The sequence below is a fragment of the Dasypus novemcinctus genome, chromosome 13, assembly GCF_030445035.2.
Source record: "Dasypus novemcinctus isolate mDasNov1 chromosome 13, mDasNov1.1.hap2, whole genome shotgun sequence".
NCBI classification, from domain to species: Eukaryota; Metazoa; Chordata; class Mammalia; order Cingulata; family Dasypodidae; genus Dasypus; species Dasypus novemcinctus.
In genome coordinates this window covers 3,206,908-3,227,332 of record NC_080685.1, presented here as the reverse complement: position 1 = coordinate 3,227,332, position 20,425 = coordinate 3,206,908, and the positions used below count along the sequence as shown (strand labels likewise).

The 20,425-nt window shown below is 47.4% G+C and overlaps 1 protein-coding gene across 1 annotated transcript in view; it reads left to right on the top strand.

Annotated features, from left to right (window-relative positions):
* KIF26B (kinesin family member 26B) overlaps positions 1-20,425 on the top strand; it is a 468,194-nt gene that overhangs the window by 403,265 nt on the left and 44,504 nt on the right. Inside the window, exon 10 of the mRNA XM_058309397.2 lies at positions 9,774-9,933. Within this exon, the coding sequence (XP_058165380.1) occupies positions 9,774-9,933 (160 nt within the window). The remainder of the gene's footprint in view (positions 1-9,773; positions 9,934-20,425) is intronic.

Below are 20,425 nucleotides of genomic sequence, written 5' to 3'. Positions count from 1 at the left end.
TTAGTCCGCCAACTTGGTTGTTCTTTTTTAAAATGTTTTAGGCTAGTCAGGGAACCTTACCTTTCCATATAAATTTGATGAGTAACTTCCATTTCTGCAAAGACGACTGTTGGAATTTTCATTGGTATTACATTGAATCTATAAATCACTTCAGGTAGAACTGACATCTTAACATTATTTAGTTTTTCAACCCATAAACATGGAATATCCTTCCATTTATTTAGGTCTTCTTTGATTTCTTTCAGCAGTGTTTCACAGTGTTCTGTGTACCAGGTCCTTTACATGTTGGTTAGATTTATTCCTAGATACCTGCATCTTTTAGTTGTTATTGTAAATGGGTTTTTTGCCCTTATTTCTTCTCCTGATTGTTCATTAGTAGTGTATAAAAACACTTAAATTTAGGGGTGTTGATTTTGTACCCCACCACCATGCTGAATTCATTTATTAACTCTAGGAGCTTTGTTGTGGGTTTTTTAGAATTTTCTGTATATAGGATGGTGTTATCTGCAAATGGGAAATTTTACACTTCTTCCTTTCCAATTTGGATGTCTTTTATTTCTTTTTCTTGTCTAATTGCTCTGGCTGGAACTTCCAGTTCAGTGATGAGTAACAGCGGGGACAGCAGGCTTCCTTGTCTTATAAGGAACAAGGAGATTTTGAAGCTAAAAGGAGAGGAGCTGAAGAAATAACTTCCCACTAAAGAGGGAGCAGGCTGTCTGCTGAGAGTGCTGGACCAGGGACATGAAATAGTGGAGAAGGGCTGGGACTGCTGCTGTGACGGAGGTGATGGGAGGGCCACTGGAGATGACGACCGGAATTCCAGAAGCACAGTGTGGACTCTCATCTTCTGCCCAAAGATTTCAAAATACAAAACCATTCCTTCCTTATGAGTGGAGGGGAAGGTAAGAGCCTGCCATGGCTCTGTGCCCTCTTGCTGCGCAGGACTTTGCTCTTGGGGAGACTGAGGCTTGGCTCCACTTCCAGCTCCCACCAGCCCTCCCTTTCTCCCATCTGCCACCCACCTAATGGATCTCCACTGTCGTCTTGCCCACACGACAAGCTGTGGGTGTTCATGGATGTAAACCGCCCCGGGACACGTGAAGAGAAAGTGATTTGTTACCAGAAGAAACCCGATGAAGGAAAAGGCCCAGTCAGACTTGTGAACAGATGCGCCTAAGTGCAGAGGCATGCTCACAGGCACACGCAGCGCCCAGCCACACTCGGTCCCTAGCGTTCCCCTAGAGGCAATAAAGACAGTGGAAAACTCCCAGACCACTAATATTCTTTTTTTTTTTTTTAAGATTTATTTTCTTTACTTCTCACCCCTTACCCCCGCCCCTGTCTGCTTTCTGTGTCCATTTGCTGTGTGTTCTTCTGTGTCCGCTTGCGGCACTGAGAATCAGTGTCTCTTTTTGGTTGTGTCGTCTTGCCGTGTCAGCTCTCCGTGTGTGTGGCTCCACTCCTGGGCAGGCGCTTTTTTCACGTGGGACGGCTCTCCTTGCAGGGCACTCTCCTTGTGCATGGGGCACCCCCCTGTGGGGACACCCCTGCGTGGCACGGCACTCCTTGCGTGCAACAGCACTGCACGTGGGCCAGCTCATCACACGGGTCAGGAGGCCTTGGGAATCGAACCCCAGACCCTCCCATATGGTAGGCAGACACTCTATCAGTTGAGCCACGTCCTCTTCCCAGCCACAAATATTCTTGAGCCTGGGCAATAGCTGCTTGCAAGCTTAGATTACTCATCACAGTGGTGCTTTCAAAACCATCTTCATCAATCCAGAAACCGAGGTGAACCCCTGTGTCATTAGCATATTACCTTGAAGTCTCACTGGTGCTATCTTGCTTTAGACGTCTAATACAACCTTCATGACAAGGACCGGCTATCTGACCCTTAGGGTGTTAGGGCCTCTTCCTCGGTGCTGGAGTTCCCGAGGGGGTTCTCGAGCCCTTGCAGATCTCCCGTGGTCATCTCCTGTGGCCTTCCCGCCACCTCCATCCCAGCAGCAGCCCCGACTTCCTTTGCAAGTCTCAGGGCCCTGCTCTTCCCCTCTTGGTGGACAGCCAGCTTCCTTGTCAACAGAAAGGTATTTCCCAGCTTCTCTCTTTTTAGCTTCGAGTTCTCCTTGTTCCTCTACCTCAGTTTCTCCCCGGCTCCCATCTCAGAAGTTGGCTCGCTCCCTTCTCCTTCTCTTCTTCATCTCTCCCCTTATACCTTCTCTGGGACCTGCCCCATCAGTTGACTTCTCTTGCTTAAATCTTCAGTCTTTCCTACCACCAAAGCCAGGGCCACCCCTTCCTAAAAAGAAGAAAGGGGCCGGGGAGGGAAGAAAAGAAAGAGTAACAACGATTAAAGCAAAAGATCTGCTCTCTCCCTGCTGCCCCCTGGAGCCGTGTCCACTGAGCCCTTCAGACTTCCTGGACCTCCTTCTGTGCTGGTCACTTCTGGGCTGTCGTTGTCCACATCCCAGCCTCAAGTCCCATCCTCAGCACGGGGGGAGAGTGGAAAAGGTCACAGCAAGCCCAACATCTCAAGAAATGAGGAATTAAATGAGATTAGGAGAATCGAGCATTTCCTGGCACTTACCGGGTGCTCCCACATTAGCTGGGAGAGTGGTTCACAACTGAAGCTAGTCCACTGCTTCCTGGGCGAGTGAGCCGTGTGGGTGGCTCGGCTTGGTCGAAGCCCAGACTTAAAATAAACAAACTGGACCATAAATAAGGAGTATGCAAGGCAGTGTGGGCTCTAGTCTTTAGCCCTGCAGCCTTGACCTCAGAAATCTGAAATAGTCAATGAGGATTTCCTCTTGCCTGCTGTTAATTATCACCCACTTCATTTATTTGTTACAGAGCTACTTTCTCTCCACCTGCTTGTAGTAAGGTAAATTCTTGATAATAGCAGATGACCTAGGAGCATTCAGCTTGTGCCACTCCAGATTAAGCAATGTGTGCGCAATTCAGAGTTTGGTGACTGCTGAAATTCCAGTGGGTATGGAGCAGACAGGAGATTTTCCATTGTCTAAACGTGACTCTCATTTTGAGTCATGCAGGTATAATTATAGGGATTCTATATTATTATTATTATTCAGCACAGTATAAACTGTGCCTTTTGTTCCCTGTGTTCTGTTTTACTACAGGTGTGTTATGCGTTTTGTTCCATTACATCAAACAGGCTATTAGAATCTGAAGTCCAAATTGGTCCCCGTCTTTGCCCTTTAATCTGTGATGCTTGTGAAAACCGGGCCTTCTCCTGGCTATGTAATTAGGTTGCAACACCAAGGCTCTTTTGCTTTAAAAATAACTACTTCCCTAGCACACCGCCATGACCCTAGCTTGCATGATCCAACATGGAATGAAAGAGAAGTACCGTCTCGTGTGCTCCCTTTTACGGGGTTTTACCGGGAATGGTTAAGCATGAACAGACGCACCCTCCTTGGTGTGAAAAGGTCTTTGCCATGTAGGGAGCTGGAGAGCCTGCGGACAGGCTGGGCTTCCCGGGAGCCTTCGCTGCTTTTCCTCTTTGCTGAGCGTGGGACTTGAGGCCAGCACGGTCAGGGGACCCCGGGGGTAGCAGGGCAGTTCCCAACGTCTTCGTCCCATAGGTGCGCGGTGCCTCGTGGTGCCCCCGGGCTGCCGTGTGTGCTCCCTGCTGCAGGGCGGGAGCCCACCTGCTGCACTCGCAGCCGGACTCCACCCAGGTGCTCCTCACCCACAGGTCCACCAGACCCCGGCGTGCCCACGGCCCACCGCCCCGTTAGCTTTCCCAACCAACCCTTTCCAGCTTTGCCCCAAAGGCTCCAGGGAAACCTCAGTTTCCCTGTCCAAAAGTTTAATTATAGATTTGATTTCTTTAATGGCTATAGAGCTTTTCATGTTAACGTGTTTCTTCTTGAGTGATCGTGGGTACTTTGAATCGTTCATGAAATTTGTCTATTTATTCTGCTCAGTTGTCTATTTGTTGGCCTAATGCTCCTTTTCCATTGGCTCCTGTAACAATGTTACTGAAGCTCCCTCTCCCACTCCTGGCGTTGGTAATTATTCCTGGGATTGGTGATTTTGCCTTTTTTCTTTCCTGATCATATATGTTATTAAAGTTCATCAACTTCATTGATCTCAAATAACCAGCTTTTGGTTTCATCGATACTTTCTATGGTTTTTTTACTTTCTATTTTTTTCATTAACTTCTTTTGTAATCTTAATTTTTTCTCTCTGCTATTTGCTTTATCTTTAATTTGTTCATCATCTCCTAATTTCTTAAGGTAGAAGTTGAGGTAACTGATTTCAGATTGTTGTTTTCTTATATAGTGCTTATAAATTTCTTCCTAAGTACATTTTTAGGGGCATCCCACAAATTTGGATATGTTGTTATTTTCATTCTCATTCAGTTAAAAACTACTTTCAAATTTTCGTTTTGATTTCTAACTAACTTTGTCCTTAAGTTATTTTAAACTGTGTTGTTGAATTTAAAAATATTTCAGAATTTTCTAGATATCTTTCTGTTATTGATTTATAATTTAATTCTGTACCACAGAATGTACTTTAAATAATGTGAATCCTTTAAAATGCGTTGATACTTGTTTTCTAGAGCAGAAGATGGTTTATTTTGGTAAACGCTCCACCTGCTCTTCAAAAGAATCTGTTCTGCTGTGGGATGGCGCGTTCTGTGGATGTCAGGGAGGATGAGTTGTTTGATGGGGTTGTTCAAACACTCTGTGTCCTTCCTGACTTTCTGTCTCCTTGTTACATGATTTATTGAGAAGAGGGTATTTGAAATTTCCAACTGTAATTGTGGGTTTATCTTCTGGTTACTATTTGCATGGGATATCTTTTTCCTCACATTTATATTTATTTATAGTTGTTTTTGTTTTTTGTTTGTTTGGTTGGTTTTTTTTTTAGTTGAGCAAAGAATTTCACATGTATTATTATTATTTTTCATCTTACTTTTGGTGTATTTTTCCCCCAACTCACCCTATTATTATTCTTATATCATTTATACATGAGCATACTTAAACAGTAAGTGTATAGTAAAAGTTGTGAACTTATAAAGCAAGCATGCATAACATCATACAGCACTCCCATACATCAACCCACTACTAACACCTTGCATTGTTGTGAGACATTTGTTACAAATTATGAAAGAATATCATCAAATCATACTACTAACTATAGTCATTAATACATTTGGTGTATTTTTCCCCCAACCCATCCTATTATTGTTTTTTAAAATATTTTTATGACAGAAGTTGTGAACTTACAAAGCAATCATGCTCATGTACAGAATTCCCATACAACACCCCTCTGTCAACACACCACACTGTGGTGGAACATTTGTTACAGATTATGAGATAATATCATCAGACTATTACCAGGTCCATAGCATACATGTGGTACACTTTTTCCATACTCCCCCATTATCAACACAGTACATCTTTGGCATAGATGCATGAATATTACAGTACTGCTGTTAACCACAGTCCATAAGTCACTCCAGTTGTGTATTTCCCATGCTTCTCCACATTCCCACCACCCTACAATACTGATGTACATCTGCTCTAGCTCACAAAGCACACTCTTGCATCTTTACCATCAACCACAATTCTCATCTACCTCTGGGTTTACTGTGCTATTCCGTCTCTGTATTATTCTCTAGCTTTCTTTCAATTGGCATTTTCATTCCCTAGGCTACCTTTTTAAGCCACATTCCCATTTATAAACCAGCTATTACTCACTATAATGTGTTACCATCAACTCTATACATTCTCACACTTTTACAATAAAGTTAATTAAAGCTTCTTCATACATTAAACATCAGTAGTCCATCTCAGTCATCCTCTTATCTCCTTTAAGAAACCACCACCTACTACCACCAGGTTTGAAGATATTTTCCTACATTTTCTTCTAGGAGCTTTATCATTCTTGCTTTTATATTTAGGTTTTTGATCCATTTTGAGTTAATTTTTGTAAGGTGTGAGATAGGGGTCCTCTTTCCTTCTTTTGGCTATGGATATCCAGTTCTTTTAGCACCATTTGTTGAATGTACTATTCTGCCCGAGCTGGGTAGATTTGACAGGCTTGTCAAAAATCACTTGACCATAGATATGAGGGTCTGTTTCTGATCCATCAGTTTGGATCCATGGGTCTATGTGTCAGTCTTTATGCCAGTACCATGCTGTTTTTACCACTGTAGCTAGGTAATATGATTTTAAAGTCCAGAAGTGAGAGTCCTCTGAATTTGCTTTTCCTTTTTAAAATGTTTCTGGCTATTCAGGACCCCTTATCCTTTCAAATAAATTTGATAATCATATTTTCCATTTATTTTTTAAATATTGGTAGAATTTTTATTGGGATTGCATTGAATTTGTTTGTCATTGCCATCTTAATGATATTTAGTCTTCCAATCTGTGAGCATGGGATGTTCTTCCAATTATTTAGGTCTTTTTAAAAGTTCTTTTAACAATGAGTGGTAGTTTTCAGAATACAAGTGCTTTATATCATTGATTAAGTTTATTCCTAAATACTTAATTCTTTTCATTGCTATTGTAAATGGAAATTTTTTTCCTGACTTCCTCCTCAGATTGTGCATTACTACTGTCTTTTAAAGTCTTTCATCTGATATAAGTATAGCTACTCCAGCATTTTTTTTTTTTGATACTGCATGCTTAGAATGTCTTTTTCCAACCTTTAAATTTATTTGTATCCTGGGATCTAAGGTGAGTCTTGTACGGACAGCATCTGGGTGGCTCATATTTTCTTATCCATTCTGCCAGTCTGTATGTTTTGATTGGGGAGTTTAATCCATTAACATTCAATGTTATTTCTGTAAAGGCAGTTATTATTTCACTCATTTTGACCTTTGAGTTTTATCTGGCATATTTTATTTTCAACACTCTTCTGAGACTTTTAGTTCCTTTTACTGATGTAATCATTTCTAGACTCTCTTCAGACCTCTCTCTCCTGTCTTTTCTTTTAAGACAGTAGCACACCCTTTAGTAGTTCCTGCAAAACCAATCTCTTGGTTACAAACTCTCTCAGTTTCTGTTTATCTGTGACTATTCTAAACTTGCCCTCATTTTTTAAAGACAGACTTGTCAGATATAAGATATAAGATACATAGAAGTTTTTCTCTTGCAGTATCTTAAGTATATCACTGTCTTCTTGCCTCCATGGTTTCTGATGAGACGTCAGCACTTAATCTTATTAGGTATCCCTTATATGTTATGCATTGCTTTTCTGTTGCTGCTCTCAGAATTCCCTGTCTTTGACATTCTGATTAGTATATGTCTCAGAGTTGTTCTATTCAGATTTATTCAGATAGGAATACACTGTGTTTCTTGGACATGGATGTCCATGTCCTTCAATAGGGTTGGGAAATATTCTACCATTATTTCTTCAGATATTCCTTCTGCCCATTTTCCCTTCTCTTCTCCTTCTGGGACACCCATAATACATTAGGTTTGCATGCCTCTTGCGTTCATTTAGTTTCCTGAGGCCTTGTTCAGTTTTTTCCATTCTTTTCTTCATCTGTTCTTTTGTATGCTCACTTTCAAAGGCCATTTCTTCAAGCTCACCAATCCTTTCTTCTGCCTCCTCAAATCTGCTATTACATGATTCCAGTGTGTTTTTAATTTCATTTATTGCACCTTTCATTCCCATAAGGTCTGCTATTTTTCTATGTATGTTTTCAAATTCTTCTTCATGTCCCCCTGGTGTCATCTTACTATCCTTAATCTCTTTAGCCATCTCATTGAATTTATTAAGATTTGTTTGAACATCTATGATTAGTTATCTCAACTCTTTTATACCATCTGGAGGCTTATCTTGTTCCTTTAACTGGGCCATGTCTTCCTGTTTCTTGGTGTGGATTGTAATTTTTTGTTGGTGTCTTGGTATCTGGCTTACTAGAGAATTTATTCTGGATACAGTTTCTCTCTTTAGTTTAGGGCTTCCTGCCCTTTCTCTCTTGCTGGTTGTACAGTAGGAGCCATGGATGTTGTTGGCGCTATAAGCTGTAGAGGCTCAAGCTGCCCTCATTGCACCAGGGACCAATGAAGCTTCTCCCAACTTTCTCCTTTGCCAGGGAAAGGGACAGAGCCGCAGTCATGTGTAATAATCCAAGTTGTGCTGGCCTAGACTGTAGTTGCCCAGAGAGATGGATAAAGCTTCACGCCCCTTTCTTCCCTACCTGGGGTAGGAATGGAGCTGCCAGTGTGGGCAGTAATCTATGCTGGATGGGTCTGAGATGACTTCACTTGCCCCAGTAGACTTTCAACTATTCAGTCTGAGCTGGCCAAATGTACCTGCAGTTACCTGGTGCAGGGCCCACCAGCCTCCTCCCTGCCAGAGGTGGGGCTGAAGCCTAGTCTAGGGCTGCAGGCCTTTCTGGGTGAAAGAAGCTGATCTGTACCATCACTGTGATTTTCAGTCATCCCAGCTTCCCCTTAGGCTGGGGCCAGAGTCAAAATGGCAGCCACCAACCTCTTTCCTACTTGGACAGGTTCAAATTTTAGCTCTTCTTAGGATTATACTTTAGCTCACCGAGTTTGCTAATCAGTAGCTGGTGTCGGTGCCAAACTACCTCTTCTTCGCCTGTTTTTGGGAAGTGGAGCTTCTAATTCCAGCTGCAGAACAGCTCCCAAGGTGGCTTGTGCCTCCAGTGAAGGATGGGCACTGGCCTCCGTGGCATGGAGCCTCTACTTATGAACCTTCTCTGCAGATGGGCAGTCTCCTCCTTCCATCCCTCAAGGATGTTGTAGGATGTAAGTGCTTTAGATTGCTCTGGGTGATTACCCACTGCCCTGTAGCAGGAACTGACTCCAGGAGCTCCTTACTCTGCCGCCATCTTGCTGGTTGTCTCCTTACTTATATTTTTAACCTATGGTTATTTATATTTGAAGTGTATTACCCATAGGTGGCATCTTGCACTCATTCAATCTGACAATCTCTGTTAATTAGGGTATTCTGATTATTTATATATAATGTGATGATTGATATGTTTTGGTTTAAGGTATGATTTTCTGTTTGTCCAATGTATTCTTGTTCTCCTCTTCTTTTTTGCCTGCCTTCTTTCAGATTTACCGAATCTTTAAATGTTTTGCTGATTTGGTTTCTTTCAGGTAAGAGTGTCAATCTGGTCCCTGTTATTCTGTCCAGGCCAGAAGCAGAAGTCCTCATGAGAAAGTTTCCCCACTTTTTTGAACTTCCATTTCCTCATCTTTGGAACAAGAACAGCAGTATTTGGTGCCTGATTTTGTCATGGGATTGAATAGATGGATGTTTATTCAGCACTGGGCAGGTGCTCCACAAACACATGGGTCTTTTCTGTCTCTGCACCTGGATGTTTTTCCTCTGAGTTTGCACTGGGTTGTCACCTTGATCCTTGGATGAGCTGTAGGTCAGGACTCATGGGCCACTGAGGTTTAAACGTAATCAGTTTCAGAGTTCTGCTATCCAAAGAACGTTTATCCACATTGAACTAAACATTTACCTTCTTTGACCTCTCACCTGATTCAGCCTACAAGAAGTCTTTGATTATGGGCAGCATGCTGGCAGCTTTTAGAAGGTCCCTAATGTGTGGGAGACAGAATGTGAGAGGCCCGATGTTATTGGTAATCCAAATACGATTTTGTTGGCATTTCCGACAAGGTCATGAGCATGTCCTTTTATTTCCCTTTGTCCTCTCTCCTCAGGTTCCCCAAGGAGCTGCATGGAGAGCAGGTGAGTGTTGCCAGGTGGTGACCACGTCTTCCTTCTCTTGTGTTCTCTCCCCGTGGTAGTGTCTGGCGGTCGCAGCCGCTTGCACCTCATTGACCTGGGCAGCTGTGTCAAGGCTCTGAGCAAGAACCGGGAAGGAGGCCCGGGGCTGTGCCTCTCGCTGTCTGCTCTGGGCAACGTCATCCTGGCGCTCGTCAATGGCAGCAAGCACATTCCATACAAGTAAGTGGCTCCCCCGGCTGGGCAAGGGGCCCCTGGTCGGTGACATCTGGGGATACCCACAGAGGGGCAGCCCCGGCCAAACTGGTAAGTCAGCGCCAGAAACCAACCGTGGCTATGATGACGGAGTACATGATCCTCCAGATTCCAAAGCTATGGAAATCCTTGACTCGCCCATGGTCGCGACTTCAGACGTGCAAGTTAACGTCTTCAGTCAGGATTGTCACTGGTGTTAGACTGTCACCCTCGTTTGGCTGTATCTGGTCTGCAGTGATGAGAGCAGTGGGCAGAGGATTGGTCTGAGGAGTTGCCAGAGTTTGCCCATCAAAACACAGGACACCCAGTTAAATTTGAGTTTCAGATAAGAAGTCATTTTTTAGAATATACATGTCCCCAGTATTGCATGGGGCATTTGGGGACCTCTATTTTATCTGGCATCTGTACTTAGGAAACCATCCCATGCAAATGTTTATTCCACTTCCAGCAGCCTTGCCCTCTTTCCATTACCGCTCCACGACCTTGAAATCATACCCATCCATACAAGGAGTTATTCCCATCCTGTTGCCTTCTAGCTGCTTACCTGGACGTTAATGAATTGTGCTGCTCCTGTGTCTGACGCAGTCTCAGACTTACCATATCACCTGAATGACCTGCCCGGAGCTGCCCCTCTCCACCATCGCCCCCGCCCAGCCTGGCCATTGGGCTGAGCTCCCCTGGCTGTCCCCCTGCCAAGGCCCAGCTCTGCCTCCTGCGAGCTGCATGAACCTCCACGCCATAAGAGGAGGGTTATGCCATGTGCCTCCTCTGCATCTCAGGGACGTTATAAACCCAGCCAGTGTTTGTAGACTGCAGAGCCTTTTGCCAATTACCAATCATTATAATACAGCTTTTCCTATTTCTGCATCTGTTTAAATGGAAATCATGCCTACCTTACAGAGTTTGCCTAAGGATTAAGCAAGTATCCCCAGAACCATTTTTAAATCTGTAAAATCCTACAAAGTGTCAGCTAGCGTATGGGAAGAAGGAGGTAGGTCATGCAGCCCTACGACTGAGACTCCGGCCGCGGCCTCCCCGCCGCCCCGGGTTGGTGCCAGGCTCCCGAAGGCTGTGATTTTGTTTCCACCAGGAAGACCATCAGGAGACCGACTTCAGGGGCTCAAAGGGCGATTGTAGCCCTGGGTCAGTTCCTGAAATCAGAAATCCAAGTTGGATGAGCCCAGAAACGGCTCTCCCAGCCCTTGTGAGGACTCTCCTCTATGCGGAAAAAAATTCAAGGTGAAAGTGTATAAAGTTTCATCCAGTGCCATTTCTGCCGTTGAGTAAACTCAGCTTGTGATTAGAAAGAAGAATGGTCTCGAGCGGCCCGGTCAGGATTGGAGAGCCTTAGAGAGGAGGCCAGCAGTCATTGGCCCCGACTGGAAATGGACTCGCCTTTTAACGTGCTAGCTCATCAGCGCGCGATGCTTGGAAACCCAGAGCTCCCCTTTCGGGGCCATTAACTGTCTTATTTGTTCCTCGCTGTGTATCTGTAAAGCGACGTGCTCTTAGGATTTCAGTGTCTGTTGACCTGGTGGTGTGAGGGATGGATGGCTGTAAACGTGAAATCGCTTTTACTTTGGCTATAGTAATTTCCTGGTGGTTAGACCTGGGCTTTATTATAATAAATAGGGAAACTTTAAGAATTGCTTTTGTGACAGCTCAGGGTCGCTTGTTAAATTGAACGCAGGCATGCGCATCAGCAGGCCTCACCCAACAGCCACCAGGCGTGGCCGCTCCCCTGGCCATTCCCTGCCCGCCCCCGTCTCCCTCCACTCTGAGGTCTGCTTCCTTCCATGCGGGCACTGAGGGGGTGTGCCTTGAAGTGCCTTGACCTGGCCGAGCCTTGGACCCTTCCCTGCAGCTGCCCCATCCCTGCCCGACCTGCCCCCACCGTCCTCCTGGACTGCGCGTTGCCCAGGGCCGGGAAGGGGTGGCCCGCCAGCCCTGCCAGCTCCGTCCTGCCCCAGGGCTTCTCGTTGGTGCGTGCGTGGGCCCAGCTCTGCCTGCGTCTCAGTGTGCTCGAGCGCCTGTGCCCAGCTCTGCGCCCGCGTTCCCTCCTGGCGCTGGGTTCAGCTCTGTTTTCTCAGAAGCAGAACCAGCCGAGGTCCAGGAGGCGGGAGAAGGGGCTCAGGCCCAGGGGCCGGAGGTCACCTGGCCGGCGAAGGCCCAGAGTTCACCCAGCAGCTGGAAGGGTCCTCTGGGCCTGGACGATACCAGTTACATTTAAAATGACATTTAATGGGTATTTTCCAGGAAAAATGCAAAAGGAGTATCAGTCCTCCAGATTCATTTAATGTAGCCTGTAACGGGGAGAAGCCTGGGTTAAAAATCTTCATGCGTGTGTGTGTGTGTTGCATGTTTAGTGTCCTTTAGACGTATATTAATGCAGTATTATCTCCTTCTGATTTGCAGGGAGAACGTGAACATCAATTTAGAACTATTTGCACAAACTCAGGATAACAGTTTATAGCATCCCCTGTTTAGAAATAAAATAAAGTCCCAGGTTGCCAGGCAACTGCAGCAATGCCAGTTCTTGGTATTCCTGCTTCAAAAATATACACTTTTATACATTTTAATGACTGTTAGGACACACAAACAGGGAGTTCAGAAAATCACTGGGCACGTAAGTCCCTTTTCTAGATGTGCACATTCTTCACTCTCTTTTCTTTCCCCTCCTTGCTCTGTTTGCTCCTTAGCCAATGACATCCTCCTATTTAATGATTTAAATGTATTTTTTCTAAATTTCCGGCGATGTGATTAACAGCTGAGGCAGGAGCTGCTGGTAAGTGAACTCCGCCGGGCTCGTGATGGAACTGCGCTGTGAACAACTCCCCCGGGGCCCCAGGCCCTGGGCCAGACCCGGCGGTGGGCGCTGGCCTGCGCGTCCGCTCTGGCACGTCAGCCGCCCTCGCAAGGGGACCGCCTTCCGCCCCTCCTCAGGGCCTCACTGAACGGGGACCTCGGTCCCTTCCTCGGGTCACAGCCACAGCTTGTATTTCCCTCGTCCATCCCAGCTGGCCGCTGTGCTCCTGGCTGGAAGGGCCCGAGGCCGGGTGAGGTCCCAGGCTTCTTACTTGCCCTGTCGGCTTTTGGGGCGTCCTCCTCCTCGATGCCCAGCACCCGGGCTTACCGATCACGCTCGCTCTCCTCTCCGGATTCTGAACCGATGGGCAAGTAGATGCAAGAGTATTTTTTCTTTTAAGATTCATTTTATTTATTTCTCTCCCCTTCCTCTGCCCCCCCATTGTCTGCTCTCCATGTCCATTTGCTGTGTGCTCTTCTGTGTCCACTTGCATTCTCGGTGGCTCAGAGAATCTGTGTTTCTTTCTGTTGCGTCATCTTGCTGCGTCAGCTCTCCGTGTGTACGGCACCATTCCTGGGCAGGCTGTGCTTTTTTCGCGTGAAGCGGCTCTCCTTATGGGTGCACTCCTTGCACGTGGGGCTCCCCTACGTGGGGGCACCCCTGCGTGGCACGGCACTCCTTGCGCGCATCAGCACTGCACACAAACCGGCTCCCCACACGGGTCAGGAGGCCCGGGGTTTGAACCCTGGACCTCCCGTGTGGCAGGTGGGCGCTCTGTCAGTTGAGCCACAGCCGCTTCCCTAAAACTGGGCGTTGAGCCCTAGCTTCCTCTCCCTAGCCGGGTGAGAGGAGCGCTTCTGCCCTCCCGTCCCCGGGACTCCTGGGGACAGAGTCAGGTCAGCTGGGCAGCCGCACGGCCCGGTGGAGGGGAGACGTGTGTGGCCGGCCAGCAGGGGAGAGAGCAGGAGGCGGGCACGGGCCGTGAACCCCGAGGCACTGACCAGCCTCTCCTGCCCCGCCTCTTTGCCGCCACGAGAAGAAGTGACTACAGGGGCAGGGAAAGGGGGGGGTCTCAGCCTCCTCCAGGGGAGGGGGTTCTAACTTCAAGGCCTGGAGGGACAGAGAGAGAGAAAATAGCCCCCAGACTTCTCGTCTGATCGGTCAGGTCATTCCAGGCACTTAGCACTTGCATAGATGAACTCCAAGTGAGCGTGTTTCCCGCGTACACACGGGAATCCTAACCGCAGCGCACGGGGTTCCCGTACTGTGCGTCAGGAAATGCTTCGCGGGCGTTGAATCCTGACAACCTCGTGACCCAGGGACTGTTAGGAGCATGCGCACTTGACAGGTGAGGAAACTGAGGCAGGGAGGTTGAGTGTCTTGTCCAAGACTTTACAGCTCAAGGTAACAGAGTCCTTCACCGCCCCCCAGTAAATCCGTCCCCGATGCGGCGCCTGGGAGGTGGTCGGCGTTCAATCAGCATTTGTCAGAAGGACAGACGCCTGAGACAGCGGCACCGATGGGCTGCCGGGTGGGTTATTTGCAGCTGATGGTCCCTGGAGGCACCGGTCCCGGGTGGGCCCCACCGTGGCGCTGGCACGTCCATCCCTGTCTCACCTTTCCGCGACCGACTGCCAGGTGCTGTGGCAGCGAGCACAGTGAACTGGGCTGAGCTAAGGAAGGATTTCAGAGCCTGCGTCGCTCGTCAGAGCTGAACCAGTAAAACCCTAAAGGACAATGACATCTGTGAGCACGTCCTGCTGGAACTGGAGGGGCTGGCGTGGCAGGGCGGACCTGCGGGGTCTCGGCGCCTCGCCCGGCGCTGGCTCTGCGTGGAGCCTGCGCGTGAGTCCCGTGCCCCGGGCGCCACCCGCAGAGGAGCTCCGCAGGCGCCAGCCTACTCTGTGGGTCTCCCAAGCTCCTATGACCTGTCAGTGGGGGAGCTCAGAGTCCTGGGGGGCAGTTCCCGCCCCGCTCCGGGGATGACCACAGGGCTCCAGGGGACTCTGGCCGAGGACCCCGCACCCCTGAGCAGGGTTCCAGCCGGGAAGCGCCCCCTTCCCACCCCGAGGACAGCCGGCCAAGGTCCCTCACTCCTCAGGCAGTGTCCGCGAGGGGCATCGAGGCGTTGCAGGCGGAGTAGCTTCCCGTCCGAAGAGGCTGTCGCCGCGCAGCCTGGCTCTCGAAGCTGTGCCAAGGGCAGGGTACGAGGACCCGTAGCGAGAGGATGGCGGTGGGGCTGTCGGAGCCTGAGATAACGAATCTCCTCGAGCATCACCGGCTGAGAACAGACGCTCTGGAGCCTTCCACAGCTGGCACACGAGAGCGTGACTGGAAGTGTGTGTGTGGTCGGCTGCTGTCCCTCCAAGGTGGATGGCAACTGGGTGGGCGGGCCAGGGCCAGCGGGGCCCTGTGGGCCCTAGCTCTCTCCCTCTTCACCCCTCCGTCTCCCTAGCGACTCCTTTTGATTTCCCAGTCAGCTGAAGCGGAATAACCACTCCACTTCTTCTCTACGACGGGAGCATGACGCCGTGACCCAGTCCGTGGCAGCCCCTTGAAGGAAATGGGCTTCAGAGGCAACAAGCAATTGTTTTGACATGTTTCAGAATATTACAACTGGCACTATCATATCATCTCCTCTGCTCCTTAAAAAAATAGATACATACCTCTCTTTTGGCCAAGTCGGTCATTACGCCTTTTTGTTAAAATGGAACCCGCATGTATTTATGCAACAAGAGTTTGGGACACTGTCTGATGCAGTCATTTAACTGAGGAGAATTCAACTCCAAGTACCCGCACAGAGAGAGAACTAACAATTTGATGATGCAAGCGCATCCACCTATCTCTTGACCCAGTGAGGTGAGGGCCAGGCGCGGCGGTGTCCCCGGCTGGACCGCGTAGCCCGCTGACCAGGGCGTAATTCAGATCTCGAAGGATGCCGTTTTCCCGTCACAGCCTTTAAATGTAAGCCGAGCACTTGTGCTCCAAGAGGCAGCGATGCGCTTCTCCACGGAGCTCAACCCCCGTGCTGCCCTCGTGAGAGAAGGGTTTTCCTCTAGAGAGGTTTTCCTGGCTGACCTGGCTGAGAGTCCCTTCACCTTACACTCTGAGTCTGACGTGACCCAGAAAATGCAGCTCCATTGTTCCTAGAGCTCAGGGTTCTAATCAGGAAGGCGAATTCTGGCCCAAAGAACCTGGTTGAGGAGTTTCAGGGATTGATCGGTCACGAGTCTGGTTGAGCATACCAGTCACATATAGGAAACATTGGAGAAATGCATAGCAGAATGTCAGATTCATTCATTCAATTGTTCATTCCAAAATACCAATTGTATCCCTACAATAGATGAAGGGCCTGGCAGTGTAGAGGAGGGTAACACAAGTGGGAAACGTACGGTCTAGTCGGAGCTCAGACACCAAACAGCTGACACGGTACCTGACAATAGGTGAGCAGGTTATAGCCCAGCACCGCGGAGAGCAGGGGCCAGGAGGGGCCAGCCATCTGGGCAGAGGCATGGATTCTAGACCTCATTCCTTCTCTGCTCTCACTAAGGCCTTTAGCAGTTTGATATGGTCATGAATTCCAAAAACAGATATTGGATTATGTTTGTAAACTGGTCTGTACCTGGGTGTGATTAAATTATGATTGGGACTTTGATTGGGCCATGTCATTAGGGTGTTGAGTCCCTGCCCCTTGGTGGGTGGGGACTCACAGATAGAAGGCATGGCAAAGGACAGAGTTGGAGCTTTTCTAATGTTGGAGTTTGATGCTGAGGTCTTAAGCTGGAGTCCCAGGAAGTCAGCACACAGAGGAAAGAGAAGCAAGCCCCAGGAAGAGAGGACCTTCTTCTCTTGAACACAGAGGAGTAGAGACGGCTCCTTAGACATGGCAGAAACCCCAGGAAGAGAGACAGAGCCGTTCACCTGATAGTCTACAGCTGACCTTGTGGAGAGAGGCAAAGCTTAGAGAGCTGCATAGTCTACAGCTGACCTTGTGGAGGAAACAGAGGAGCTGAGCCCAGAGGAGCCCAGGAAGCCTGAACCCTGGCAGCCATCGGCAGACATCTTGCTCCAACACATGAAAATAGACCTTAGTGAGGGAAGTAACTTGTGCTTTATGGCCTGGTGTCTATAAGCTCCTACCCCAAATAAATACCCTTTATAAAAGCCAACAGTTCTGGTATTTGGCATCAGCACCCCTTTGACTGATACAGGCATCGTTTCCAGAGCTTTCAGTAGGCCACCATTTTAATGCCAGAGCTGCTCTGTCAGTTGCTGAAACGATGTAGACATTGTCCAACACAAATCATGACAAACTACCAACCAAATGCAGGGCTTCGAATCCATAGCTCATTATTATCGATGATGATAACTGATCACCATATCAGAAGGTGTGTGGCTACCAGAAGGAAACAGCAAAAGAAGAAGGGCCTTGGCCAGTCTGGGGCCAGCGCTCAGACAGCCCCAAGAGCCCGTGGGCCCCGCAGGGCTCTGTGATTTTTCAAGGCTGACTTGATGTAGGCGTGTTGGCAGGAGGGATGAGCCTGAGATGAGCTGGGGCTTCGTTCATTAAAAAGCTGTCTTGAGTGCTAAAAGAGCTTCAGCCAAGGCACCCAACCAGAAACTGTCACCTGTTTCACAACCCTTTCAGGCTTAATTGAGCTTGCATAGGTTTTTCCATGCAAATGAGGTGATAATTCATTTTGTGTGTAATTGGAACAGTTTTCAAGGACTTAGATTCATGGAGCAGTTCTGTTATACCAAACTGTCTGAAGGATCTAATAATCTCTTACTTAATACAGAGCTGAATTTTATTTTGATATAATAGAGACCTCAAGAAACAGGGACAGCGATGGTACATTTGCTCCTGGTTTGAGGAAGAGTGGATTTTAAGAGATTTTACGCTGTTCCGTCCTTGAGGACAGCACCCACGATTGCTGTTGATTTTTGTTCTTGTCACCGTTTCTTACCTTACTCCATACCAGTGAGTCAGTTTTTTATTTTCTGGATTTCTTGGGGGCAAAAGGAGAACATATTGGGGGGAAATCCTGTTCAAAGTCCTTGATCTAGAAGCCTGTTTCCTAATTTCGTGCCTTGCCGTGCCTACTTTACCCAGAGTTACGTGCGTCTGCCTTTTAAGCGCTGCGCCGCCCCATTCCTTCAAGCCGCTTGCCGAGGCCTCTCTCCGCAGACCTGCCAGCCTGGCCTCACCCCCGTGATTCCCGAGCACACCGCTCCTCCCTGGAGACGAACGACACCGTTGTTGTCTTGAGACTATTTTCACACCATTTCACTGCTCAGCTCTCTAAGGGCAGGTGCCGTAGCCACTGCTGCCTGTTGAGGCTTCTTTTTGATGAAGGTTGGGGAGACTTTAGTTCCATCCATCCCCCATGCACCCTTTACACGGCTGCCAGAATGCCTTTCTAACTATGAGTCTCAGGTCACCCCATCCTTAAACTCTTCAATGAGTTCCCGCTGGCTAAAGGAGAAGTTCAGAGCCTTTTACGGCCTAGAAAACTCTTTCCTCATTTGGGCGACACCCACTTTTTGGCCTTATCCTCTGACCACAGAAACTGGGCCTGCCAGCACCCCTGCCCTCTGGTGCTCCCAGGCGTTGCAGGTGAGATTGATTTTGTCTGCTTATGGCAGCCTTTTCATTCTCTCATTCGTTTGCTCATTCATTCCTTCAGTAAATAGAATGCATGCTATGTTCCAGTACTGCCCTGGCCTGCCTTCTCCATTCCGTGAGACGTGCTTACCTGTTTACACGTTGTAGATGCAGAATCGTCTGCACAATTTATAGAATAAACCAAATACTGGGAGCCCCCTACCCAAGGGAAACCAGAACCTTCAGCCCCTCAGAAGGCTCTCGAGGGCCCTTTCATGATAGCCCCTCCCCCTTTCCCAGAGGGCCCCGTGCTGAATTCTGTTGATAATCTCCTTGCTTGATTACTCCCTAAGTACGTGTAGCTAAAAAATAGATTGTTTGGTCTGTATTTTGAATTTTACATGAATGACTTAAAATAATCTGTTCTTGGCCCTTCTGCAACTTGCTTCTTTCAGTCAGACTCATCCATATTGACGTGTGTGCCTATTGTTTGTTTGTGTTTGTTGCTACATGGTATTCCATTGTAAGAGGATATCACAAATCCTGTTCCTCTGTTGGTGAATTCCTAAACATTTTTTAAAAATGATTGTTGACTTTCATTTTAAACCTTTCCTGAGCCTAATGAGGTAATCATGTGGTATTTCTCCTCTAATCTGTTAATATAGTACATTATGTTAATCAATTTTCTAATATTAAAAGCCTTGCATTCCTCCCTGCTTATTCTTCAATGCTCATTTCAAATATTATCTCCTCTTTGAAGCCTTCTCTGAGCTTTTTCCCCTCCTGATTCTTGGTTCCAGAAAAGTTGTTTCCATTCTCTAATCTCCCATGAGATCCCATAGATATTTCTTTATAAACATTTGTTATATTTTTAATTATTTGTTTACTTACTTATCTCTTCCATCATATGAGCTTATCAACATAATGATGCAGAATCTTTTTCTCCAGGTTCCTTATTATTTTTGCACCAATTTTAATTAAACCAACCTGCTCTAAACCCCACATTTTAATAACAGATATTATTTTCTTGTCATCAACTTTTTGGTAGCCTTCCCCAATATCTGGAATATACCTTTGGGCCACCATACTTGCTCTGTGGTCATCTGAGCCACATTCTACACTAGTATTTAGTGTATATTTTTGCAGTAACATCACCTGTTTAGGATGTGGAGAAGCACAGAAGCTCTACTTCTGCTTTCTGAATTGGTTATATAGCAAAAATATGTTCACTCTTCCAGGCTATTTTGACAAATTTGTTGAGTACCTATAATGCATAAGGTACTATTCTAAGCATTAGGGCTGATGTGGGGAGCTTATAAGCTACCTGGTCAGAAAAGATCAAAAGTAGAGTGCAAGGACAAAGTGTTAAAAGTCTCATTATAAAGTACATTTAAGGAAAAGGCGAGAAGCCACATTGAATATGTTTTCTATGGCAATAATAATAATAAATACAGATATAGATTCCTATTAACTACTACAGCTCTGGAAACGTCTGGAGTTTGGTAGAAGCAAATCATCTTAGAGTTTACCCAAGAGGCTTAGGTACTCTAACACCTCTCTGTAACAGTCCTTTATTGCCTGGCTGAGCAGTAGGTGTCCTGAGGCTATAATTATAGTAACTTCCAGGAAGGCACTAGAACGGGAAGGGAAGGCTGGTCCTGTGACAAGGGAATGTCCCCAGGCATTGGCAGCTGATCAGTTGTCAAGGACAGGGGTTTTGAGCCGCGTCTACAAGACTGTGTGCTCTGGTGCAGTAAAGTGGGCAGCCTATAGCCCCTTGCCCCTTCCCGTCTGCTCAGCTTTGACGCGCTGTAGGGAAACGGACCAATCGCAGCCCAGAGCCTTTGTTTCCTGGAAAAGCACCTTCCTCTTTGACTTTAGTTGCGGCGGCTTGCTCGGTCGGTAGAGGTGGGGTCTGGCTGCGGACGAGGGGTCGGTCCAGCTCTGGACGAGGGGTCGGTCCCGCTTGGGACGAGGGGTCAGTCCCACTTGGGACGAGGGGTCGGTCCGGCAGCAGACGAGGGATCGGTCTCACAAGGGGTTGCGCG